At 38.7% G+C, this 12,128-nt stretch overlaps 1 protein-coding gene across 1 annotated transcript in view; it reads right to left on the bottom strand.

Annotated features, from left to right (window-relative positions):
* PCLO (piccolo presynaptic cytomatrix protein) overlaps positions 1–12,128 on the bottom strand; it is a 549,762-nt gene that overhangs the window by 97,861 nt on the left and 439,773 nt on the right. Inside the window, exons 18-19 of the mRNA XM_090041018.1 lie at positions 2,964–3,035; positions 47–227 (exon numbers count right to left, since the gene is read on the bottom strand). Of these exons, the coding sequence (XP_089897144.1) occupies positions 47–227; positions 2,964–3,035 (253 nt within the window). The remainder of the gene's footprint in view (positions 1–46; positions 228–2,963; positions 3,036–12,128) is intronic.

Raw genomic sequence — 12,128 nt, 5'->3', positions numbered from 1 at the left:
CCTTCCCAGAATATTTTCCATCTCTCTTATGTAAAATCATTCCTACCCTTGGATGGATCTGGGAAGATTCCATGGCTTCTACTTTTGATGACCGATGGCTTTGGTGATTGCTGGCTACTCTGTCCAGAATGGGATTTCCCATGATCGATGCTTTCGGTCTGTTCCTTCAGAAGGTACCACCGGGGGGTGTTGTCAAGCTGAGATGTGCTGGATAGCTCAATCAATACCTGCACAATGACATATGGTATATCTGATTTAAAATATACAGTGATATAAGATGACAATCTGATTCACTAACACTAATGTATACCAGAAGTAACTCCACTGAAATTAATAGTTGCACATATTTAAAACTTGAAAGGATAAGTCAAGAATCAGGCACCATTTTTTTCCTGTTATTTTATTCCTTCTTTCAAGTAAACGTACAATGGCAAACGGCTGCATATTGGTTGTTAAACAGCACTGTCTGATGTAAAATGAATCTGAAAGGTTCCTGATAAATATTTTCAAATATTTACATATGTAATATTTTAACTTGGTTAAAAATGGAAGACAGGGAGTTGAAGATATCTCACAGAAGTGAGAGAACACGTCTTTTTCATTGCTTAGGAACAGAACTGCTTCTGTCTTGTAGAATTCAAAACCAACAGAGAGAGGAAAGTGATTCCTAGGGACAGTAACAGTGAGAGGGGCTCTCGGCAGAGAAATGATGTGGCCATGTTCCTCTGACTACCCAGCCTTCTGCTCTGGCCCACTTGCATTTGTGGCAAAAATGTAGGAAACTTTTAGAAAAAAATAGTGCAGGAAAGGAAAGTCCTTTTAGGAATCAGCTTGTGGCTAAGTAAAGCCCTTTGCTACTTACCTGAGATGCAGTAAAGTCAGAGGCCTGCAGTGGCAAGGAATCGAGGGCACTGAAAGGGAGTGGAAGCCAGGCAGCAAAAGAGAACCCAGATGTAACAAAGTTTGGCAGACAGCCTGTAACTTCAGCATTCAAAAACAGGACAGCAATGGGCCTCAGCTGCCAGGTAGTTCTCAGTATGCCAAATCTGACGGGACCTGAGGGAACACTGCCAGCAACAAGGAAGGGGAACCCCACAACACAGAAATTCTTACTATGTCTTCTTGTAGAGAAGAGGAAATATAGGCAGTTTGCCATGCTTTTCCTATCCCTAGAATCCACTGAGGTCATAAAGGGCATTAAAAAGGGAGAGCCAGGGGTGCAAAGAGTAGATTGTAATAAGCTTGCAAATCATTTATGAGCAAGAGATACCCATCTTACAGATTTCCTAGGTTGGATGCACAACATAGCTGTAGAGCATTATGCAAATGATAAAAGCCATAGTTATTTGGGAACAGAAAAGGGGCTGTGGTTAGGATAGAAGTTTGGGCCATGTAGTCTAGGAGCAAAAGCCTCGGATGTCTACAAAGGCCTTTTTTGGAGGAAGGCCTCTTATTCCTAGAAAGATTCATGAAAAACTGTTCCCACACAGAGAAAAAAAAGAGCACTGAGCTATACATCAAGGTCACCATGTTGGCCTATCAAGGCTTAACTTGGGACTGACAGAACCTGACTTCATGGCACCCTCCATCCTCCCTGCTGAAACTGGGCCAATGTTCTGGGAAAGAACAAAAGTTGCACGGGGTCAGAAGAAGAACAAGCAAAGGCATCATAACTGTAGCCCAGTGGTTAGTTATCACCTTTAGGTTCCAGTCCTTGCTTCAATGCTTATTTTTTGTGTGTTTGCTTTTTGAACCCAATGACTACCTAATAATAAAATCCATAAACAGTCCAGGCAGCATGGATCTGAACCCTTCCCAGGGTAATACCTTAGTTTCTAGATTACAGTCAGATGCCCTCCTGCAGAACAGAAAAACATGCTTTCCTTTAGTTTCCATATGCCTTGACTTGGTCTCTTTGAAGTCCTTTGAGCAGTTTCTTCACTTGCCCTTAAAGATATCAGGCAATGACAAATGACCTAAATTACAGATTGACTGATAGTGTAGGCCTTCTTTAAGCTAAATGCTACACCTTAAATATACTTACCTGCATGTGCATGCTGGCAATCCTAGGAACTGCTTTCATATTTACATGTCAATGAATTAAAAATAAATAAATTAAATACTCATATTTCAAGTCAAAGCTTTTAATCATATTGGAGAAGCATCAGCCAGAGCACCAAATTTATCTGAAAACCATAAATAATAAGGATTATTATTACTCTCTAAATATTTTCTCAAGTCATGTGTTCTGGGGCAAGATACATATGCTGAACTCAGCAACAACACGGTGCAGTAAGTAAGCTTGTAAGTAATCCTATAGCTGCTTTCTATATTTATCCATATATTTGTTTAAATAATTATGCAAGCAGTGACATAGATTGCCTAGGACTATGTTTACAATAAAGCAAATCCAAAAATTAAATGAATAATTTCTTGGCGTACCTGCTGTAAACTAACCCTAAAATGCAAGTTAAGCAGATTGTGGTCCAATTATTTGCATATGAATAGTAATTTTGGTAATTGATTTTTCTAGGTTTTTGTTTTTAACTGTAATCCTCTCTGGTAATAACAATTTTAAGTGGTATTTTGACACTGTGGTCCACACTCCTTTCCATCATCTCACTGGTTGAAAAAAAGAAACCCCTAACAAAACTATTGTTGAGACTACAACTACCTTAGTTTCATGAACTAAAACTTCATTAATTTTCATCACAGTGCCTTAAAGCTAAGAGCCAAAAAATTAGCTGCAATATATCAGGACCTGAAAAAATCAGGTGTCCCTTGAGCCTGAATGAAGGAAATCTTTCAGGTTTTTTTATGAAGCTGGCCCAGAGGTGATACTTAAGATGAGATGATTTCTCTAGTTCCCCATCGAACAGCAAAACAAAACAAGCTTTGAATACCAACATGCATTTAATCAGCTGTCTCCCAAGCCAGGCTAAGAGAGGAAATTAGATACTCACTTCACCAAGAAAGTCATTGGAGGAAAATCTATCATAATCCCAGACAGTCACTTCCAGTGTCTTCTTCTTCAGCTACAATTTAAATCAAGAGATAATTAACCCCAATTGTCATCATAAACTTCATCTCACGTCCACACAATAGATTCTATTTGTTATCACTGGCCTGGGCCCTTTTTCAATATGACAGCCAGACAATTTTACCCTTCTATCAACCTTAATCTCAGAAAATTCATTTTGGCTAGAATCTGATAGGAAGACAGATGGGCTTGTACTTGGCATGACTGGGACTCTCAGGAGATGTTTTTTGCCAGCCTGACTGTGCATCCAGCACAAGGCCCTTACTATGATTTTTAAAAGTTGACAGCGACCATGTTTCTGTATACTATACTTCTGTTCCTTGGTGCAGTTCAGTTGATTGTGCTTAAAATATACGGGACTCAGAGACCTGCCTATGGCTGAGGTCAGTTTGAGTGTGGATTTCAAATTCTGCGTACCAATTTCATTCCCTAAAGCCCTAGAGCAGTCCATAAGCCTCTACATGGAAGCTGGGATTCACCCAATGGTGAAGCCCACCTTAGTGTTCCTGAAACACTGTAGTCTTACAGGAATCTTTACTATTGCTGGCAGAAGAAAAGGGTACAAATACTGTATTTACTAAACCTATGGATGGTGTTAATGGCTGTCATCAGTATGTGATCTACAGACTACTCCCAACTTCATTAAAGTTGATAGACAGGCTATCCATTCTTCTTTCATGACAAAATTAGAGTGAATAAGCCCCTTTATGGACAGAGAGACAGAAAGAGGTGGTGACAAGGAAGCTACTGTCCAGAACAATCTCCTGAAACCTGGGAAGAGGGAAAGAGCTCCCTGATGGACAAAACTGGCTGTTTAGGCAGGTTTGGAGATTTTGACCCAGAAAACTTTTTCTGCTCTTTATATTTGTTGCTGCTGTGTTCAGGGAAACAGGACTCTGTGTATATTCTTTCACTATATTAGGGCCTGAACCAAAGAAATGCCTGACTCGCACAATAAATTACAGATCCTAATGGACATAAGCTGTCGAAGTTGGTCATTACCTGAATGAATCTGCCTATTGCACAGGCCAAAAGGGCAAGAGCATTACCGAGGCCAGTGACATTAGCCAAACTACAACAAGATACATACTACATAGTATTCGCCCAAACCAAGTAGCATTGACCACTCCATAATTCCTCAGTGCTACTTGGCTTAGTGGAAACAGATATTTTAAGCACGTAGAAGACTGTGATTTTAAATTATTATTTATTAGGAATAGCATATCCTCTCAATTAATCTCAGAGACAAGAATAAGTATAAGAATTTCCCTTGAAAATTATAATCAAGTATACCCTGCCAACCCCATACAAAAGGAGTTTTTAAAGACGTTTTGGTATTCACACTACATGTGTTAATAGCGCAACTAGAAAACAACCATTTGAAAGTGGAGATTTAAAAAAGAGTTTTGATAATTGAGACCAATTCCTCAATCTCTTTCTTTCTAATCCTATCTATTCATGCAACACCCGTTTTCCTACCTATTCATGTACACCACCCTTTTTTGGGAACTATTTTGCAAAAACTTAAACAGCAGGTTGAACAAGAAACTGGACAAAGACAGAAGATAGCATAAAAAGCTTACTGCTTCACTTCTCAATGCCATTTACAAAACTGATATAAAGCTGATGTCCTTGCCTGAATAAAAATTTCCTGTCCTTTGCCATTCTCCAACGCTTTAAAGTTGTGATGTTAGAGATAACCTGCAAAGTGACTGGGCAGTTATTAGGCAATCCTATCTGTAGTTTCTTGATGTTGGACTGGTCCCTTTACTATTTACCATTTAAAGTATCCATGGGTACAAAGAAAGAGAATATATAAAATGGTGTTTCTTCTTTACAAGTTATACAATGGAATGATGGATGCCATGACCAGGCAGGAGAAACCAAGTATTTGATAGCCTTTTTGGTAGACGTTAGCAGGAAGGAAGTAGAAGTGCAGTGTTTCACATAGCTTTCCTGAGTGAGGCTGGAAATACACAGTGTATTTCCAGTTCATTTCACAGAGTCCGAAATCTGAAAATAATATAACCGTTTCACAGTATGCTTAATCTACACGATAAATTGTACTTGAGCCATCACAGACCCCATCAACCTGAAATCTCTCATCTCACTGACTAGGATTTCAAGCATTTGACCCTATGCTGGAACAGCATTTTTGTATTAGCGAGATAATAAGAGAGTTGGAAACTTACTGAATTGTACATTTCTTTGTAGTATCTATGTTAAGCCTCTTAGTTTAATAAAGCTTTTATTAAATGCAATGACAGTGAAAAGCCATTAAAGGAACTCTGTGAGGCACACTGTATGAGATGAGTTTCAAGTACAAGGGAAATTGCTTGTCTGAGGATGTATATACATACCACAATTAAGGAACCAGGAGTGTTTGATGGTTAGCAATTTTAAAACTAACCATTATGTATGACGACAACTTGGCCAAGTAAGGTGCTGTTTTAGAACATCTAATCTTAGCTCCTGAAGCCAGTAATTCAAGGCCCAGCAGGGAGTTAAACTGGCAATGTGATTTCAAATGATTTTTCTTAATCTGGGTCTGGCTGTCTATGTTTGTGTAACTGGGGAGTTCATTCATGGATAAATGAGCAAATGCCCCTCGGAGAAGAGAAGCAGTTTGGCTCAGCTGAACATGCACACAGTATAATCATGAAAGCATGTTAGCTTGACACAAGTCATGATGAGATGATGGTATATTTAAGTTTGATGTACTAATAGGTGCTGCCTTCATGGTCAGGATTATTTGAATTGTTAAGATGAAATCTTTCCCCAGCTGAGAGAACATTTTCCTACTGACTTCAGCAAGGCTAAGGTGTCACCCCAAACAAGTGTCTCTCTATGAAACCAGTGCACAGCTCCTTTTCTGTCTGTAGGTGTAGCCAGACAATCTAGACTTCTGTAGCCAGACAATTAAGACTTCCGGCATAACCTGGATAGGCAGGATATCAAGAAGCAGACCCTTGATGACAAAACTATGCAATGCATCTTAGTGCACGTACAGTACATTTGCATTCTTTCTAGTATAACTTGCTTCATTCTGTGTGGTAGAGAGGGAGTGTTTTTATCACATTGATACAAAATCCAACTTTTCCAAAGGAGCTGTGCCAGTATAAGAAGCACTTAGCTGGTGTAGTATTCTAGGATTCTAATAGTACGAGGGGCACCAGTAGAGTCTTCCTAGAATAGATACAACTTGTCCATCTATCCTATAAGCTCACCATGATATCAATCAGTGCCTACTGAGGCAAGTTGCCTGGCATGGGCATAAGGGAATAATCTGAGGAAATACAGAGAAAACTTTTGTTGCATTTATATCATCACCAATTCTTTCAGAAGTTCATATTAGCTAAGTATCCATTGTACTGCAGTTTCCATTTCCTTACTTATTTGACTTTTAGCATAAAAAGTAAATGTGTTTTTACATTTTAACATAAAATGCAACTGTGTGGCTACGTTATGGATACAGCACTGTATCTTTAAACAGAATGTGCAGAAGAACGGAACAAAGGAGAAGGAGAGAAAAAATATAATAAAACATACATAAAGGATCTGTCCTTTATATAGGTCACCATTTCTTGCCAGTTTTTCTTTCAGGGAATATATTCTTTCTGATGTTTAGCAAAGGACGAACTTATTTTGAGCCAGATACAACATTTGTCATTGACTCTCAAAAAAATATGGAGTTAAATTATGGTGAGGGGGGAATTTCACAATAGCAAAAGGAGTTTGGTGAGCATTCCACAGCTTCCAGACACAGCACACCGAGTTGGCAATTCTTAAATTCATATGAGGTTTGCTCATTCCTGGCATTTATACAAGTGATATGTGCAAGACTTTGTGGTAGTGTCATGAATTAACTAAAATATATTGGATTCTCCTTCCATATATATAACCTATTAGCAAATGGAATGTTTCATCTCCCCAAATGAGTATATGTGTGTAGCCTTTTATTGGCTGGAGTGAATTCACCATAATAATATATAAGCTAATAAATATTGGCTTTAGCTTAAGCTTAACTATTTGGAACATATGTTACTTGTACAGAAGGTTCAGAAAAGTGTACCTGCTGACAGTTAGGCAATCAGCGTTCCTTAATGCTTAAAACACAAATTAAATGATTTAAGTAAGTTTCCATGGGAAGTATCTATGTTAGATACTTAGAAATGTAAATGATGCCACATGACCTTCAGACTCTACATACCACCATCTAACCGAGACTGGGGAGCAGAGTGATGGCTAAGGTTAATGTCTGTCATTTCCGCATATAATTTTGAATCATTGTATTGTTTATAATTAATATCATCCTAGTAGATGACTCCTGAGGGTGCAGTTAAACACTACACTTAGACCATACTACGACACTTAAAACATGTGCACATCTGCACATTAAAGACAGATAACTTGTGCTAAGTACCCTCTAAGTGTCTCAAAGTTATGCCACTCTGGGTGTGCTACCTAGCTCATGTTAGGGTTACTTCAATCTGCTCTATGGAGATAAAATAAGCGATTTGCAGTTCTCCATCATCCTAGGTTGCATTGCTCCCAGCTCGTTCCCTCAGGGCAGGGATACAGCCCAAGTGTCTCGGTGCTTAGCCATGCCCCTGGTTGCTAGCCCTCTAGTGCCAAGTCAGAGCTGTGCAGGTAAGAAATAATATTAACTCTTAATGTGTAACTGCTAAGTTTATTCTAACTTTAACAATGCTTAACATTACAGAGATTTAGTAAGGCCTCTGCCACAACCAACAATTCCCTATTCAAACCTCACGTGGCAGATATCTGTTTCTGGAACTGAAAGCCCTGAGATTATAACTCACATGGCATTGCTGGTTATACTGATGTTTGTATAACTAATGAGTAAGCTACCTAAAATATTTTTTTACACTTTCCCCTGAAAAAGTTAACGTGACTTACTGACTGGAACAAGTAGAACATTTTACTAGATTTCCTGTCTCCTCTACTTTATGTAACATAACTTCACAGATGTTTTGTTTTTGATAAAATACTTTGTGCACAGCAATTATTAAGTAGTAACATTTTTAAAATACCTTGTTATTTTCTATAATACTATATGAGAATTGTAAATGCATTTGAATGGCTACCATGGGTTTTGGTACATGGAGGATGAAGAAACTTTGGCTAAAATTTACAAAGATACTTAAGTGACTTAGGGGTCTGAGATACCATTCTCAAAAATCATTTAGGTACTTCAATTTAGACCCTCAGCAGAAGTAAGGCACCAAAATCCCAATGAGTTTGACTTCTAAAACTGGAACTTAAGTTTCTAAGTCACTTGCAAACATTTGCAAAAGAACGGGTAAAGGACTATTTAGCTGGACATGTACAAGTCCACGGGGCCAGATGTGATACATCTGAGTTCTGGGCAAGTTGGCCAATGTGATTGCAGAGCCATTATCTCTGAAAACTGATGGTGCTTGAGAGAGGTCCTGGATGATTGGAAAAGGGCAAATATAGTACCCATCTTTAAGAAAGGGATGAAGGAGCTTCTGGGAACTACAGACTGGTGAGCCTCACCATAGTCTCCAGAAAAATCATGGAGCAGATCCTCAAGAAATCCACTTCTAAGCACTTGGAGGAGAAGAAGGTGATTAGGAACGGTCAGCATGGATTCATCAAGACCAAGTCATGTCTGACCAACTTGATTGCCTTTTATGATGAGATGACTGTTTCTGTGGACTTTGACTTTTTTTGATACAATCTCCCACAACAATCTTACAACCAAGCTAAGGAAATATGGGTTGGATGAATGGACTGTAGGGTGGACAGAAAACTGCTTGCATCATTGGGCTCAAAGGGTAGCAGTCAATGGCTTGATCTCTAGTTGGCAGCCAGTATCAAGTAGAGTGCCCCAGGGGTCAGTTCTGGGACTGGTTTTGTGCAATACATTCATCAACAATCTGTAAGATGAAATGGAGTGCACGCTCAGCAAGTTTACAGATGACACCAAGCTGAGGGGAGTAGTAGATGCACTGGCAGGTAAGGCTAGTACTCAAAGAGACTTAGACAAGTTGGAGGATTGGACCAAAAGAAATCTCATGAGGTTCAATAAGGACAAGTACAAAGTCCTGCACTTAGGGTGGAACAATCCCATGCACCAGGACAGGATGGGGACTGACTGGCTAATCAACAGCTCTGCAGAAAAGGACCTGGGGGTTACAGTGGACAATAAGCTCAGTATAAGCCAACAGTATGTTCTTGTTGCAAAGAAGGCTAACAGCATACTAGGCTCTACTAGTAGGAGTGTTGCTAGTGGATCAAGGGAAGTGATTCTTCCATTCTATTCAGCACTGGTGAGGCCACATCTGGAGTCCTGTGTAAAGTTTTGGGGCCCCCACTACAGAAATGATGTGGACAGGTAGGAGAGAGTCGAGTGGAGGGAAACAAAAATGGTTAGGGGGCTGGGGCACCTGACTTATAAGGAGAGGCTGAAGGAACTGCATTTATTTAGTATGGAGAAGAGAAGACAGAGGGGATTTAATATCAGCTTTCAACTACTTGAAGTGGTGTTTGAAAGAGGTTGGAGTTGGACTGGTCTCAGTGGTGGCAGATGACAGAACAAGGAACAGCGGTCTTAAGTTGCAGCAAGGGAAGTTGAGGTTAGATATTAGGAAAAAACCTTCTCATGAGGAGGGTAGTAAAGCACTGGAACAGGTTACGCAGAAGGGTTGTGAATCTCTATTCTTGGAGGTTTTTAAGCCCTGGCAGGACAAAGCCTTGGCTAGGTTGTTCTATTAGAGGTAGTCCTGCTTTAAGCAGGAGGTTGAATTAGATGATGTCATGAGGTCCCTCCCCACTCTAATTTTCTATGAATCTCTGTGAAAATGTTATTCTTTTTAAATAAATCTCTTAGATGTTAATTACTATTGTAGGAGTTGAACCTACAGGCATGGATGAATTAAACTTCTTACCTGTATGGTAAGGAAATAATACTCTACTTTTTTATACTGATCAGGAAACTGAGCTCAACAAGGAAAATAGACTGCCTAAGATCAGTACAGTTGCAATGGCAAAGCTAGGAAAAGAAGTTGGACATTTCAGAACTGAATCTGCCAACTAAGTGACTCTACATACCCTCCACCTATACAATGGATGATACTCCTCCAACTAAAATTATCTCTACCTCATCCCCTTTCACAAACTTAAATTACAAAATACATAGCATTTAATTTATTTTTTCTGACACTGTTGAACTAGAATTTGCTGTAATTTTAAATTAATCATCGTATCCTTGAAAGCGTCTGTTTCATTTCAAAGACTGATCTCTTCCTCAATTATTTTCACTTTAATTTCAACTGGGTTATGAAAGAGAAAATGAAAAATTGTATAACCAGTCTATGTCTAGACAATGACGTTCAAAGGACAGTATTAGCAAACATTTAATAATACTTATTTGCCGTCAGCAGGCAAGCATGCCTTTGATGGAGGGAAGAAAAATTCTTCTGTGAGCAAGTCATCTTTATCAAGATTTGTGAGCTGGTATTGGGATGGGAACAATTTGTGACTGACCATGACTTATACAATGCTTGATGCAGTTTTAGTTGCTTGTTGATCTAAACATTGGGTCTCACATGATCATAGTTATCATCTTACATTTCTATTTAATCTTGCAAACCACTGTAAAGTATCAACTCATGCCATTTATTAATGCAGACAATACCATGTTGTGTGGGGCTGATTTTTCAGTGGGGGATAGTTTTTCAAGTTGCAATATTTATTTTCTTGTATTTACATTTTCATTCATCATAGTCTCTAGGATCAATTACATTGACAAACAAAAAAAAAAAGAAGGTGGAAGAAGAAAAGGAGAAAGCAAAGCCAAAAGAGAAGCAGAAAAAAAGAAAAGAAAAGAACTAATCCAGAACTGACTAGCACTGATGTTTCTAAGAAGAAGAAGAGCCACTCACCTATGCAAGAATCTCTGTGTCTACCCAGCAGATGCTAAGAGAGGTGAGAGGGAATTAAACAAAATTACCCAAATCCTTCACTATACACTATTTGCCTGTGGAGTTGACGACAGACAAGAAACCCAACATACAAATGTTGTTAGTGACACCGCTTACTGTTCTACTGAAAGCTGTTTGGATAGTATGGTGACAAGTATGGTAAAAAAACCTACAGAGAAGAGACAAGAAGAGACATAAGTTGCACCATGCAAAGATTCAAAAAATGTATAATGTAAGATTGAAGACTGTCATACAAACTGCCAGTTAAATGGGATTTTCCGAGACCCTGATACCAGTCCATTAGGCACCAGACTATCACCTCATTTAGGATCATCAAATAGCTGTTGAATTTAACCATTGCTAGCTGAACCTGTGTAAAATGTTTGCTGTAGAACCAGAAAACTAATTAAACAAAGTGAAGGTTTTATGTTAGATGTAAAATGTGCAGTTCTCTCCAGTGAATGTAGGAAGTTGAAGGCTTGCCCTTTAGCCATATGAAGCTTATGGTTTCATTTCCTATGCAGTCACTGTGATATAAAGTAGTGATTTTGGCTGAAATTTCATGTGTGGAAGCCCACACGACACAAAGACAAAGCATAGCATGCACATAGACCCTATAAAACAGCTACTGAATATAATACAGCTCTGCTCAGCTGGATTTCAGGAGCGACATTAAGGACAAAAGACTGTATATCACACTAGCAATCTTTTGAGCTCTATAGCACCATCTCCAGAAATGAGTATATTCACGCCATGCAAAAAAAAAAATCCTTATAGAAAATGAAAAATGAGAAACACATATAAGTTAGTGAGTTCGAGGGCTGGATGCCCAGATGAAGAAGTAGTTCATGGCAAACTTTTATTAACTACCCACATTTTGGATTGCCATTAAAAATGAAGTTAGAAGTTTCAACAACAAAATATTAAGAAATGCAGGAACATTTTAGAGAGACAAGTGGGCAATAATTTCTCCAGGCTTGTTACTTCAGAATTCTTGCATTTAAATTCTTGCAAGAATGTCTGGCTTTTTTTTTAAAGGGTCAAGACATCTCTTTTATATACAAACCCTGTGGAAAAGCAAAACGGATTTTTTCTAGAAATCAAGAGAGCCTCCACAA

This window comes from Crocodylus siamensis, chromosome 4 (genome assembly GCF_052110815.1).
Source record: "Crocodylus siamensis isolate JL-2025a chromosome 4, ASM5211081v1, whole genome shotgun sequence".
Classification (NCBI taxonomy): Eukaryota; Metazoa; Chordata; order Crocodylia; family Crocodylidae; genus Crocodylus; species Crocodylus siamensis.
The sequence above is the reverse complement of the archived record's forward strand: the minus strand, read 5'-3'. Positions and strand labels throughout refer to the sequence as shown.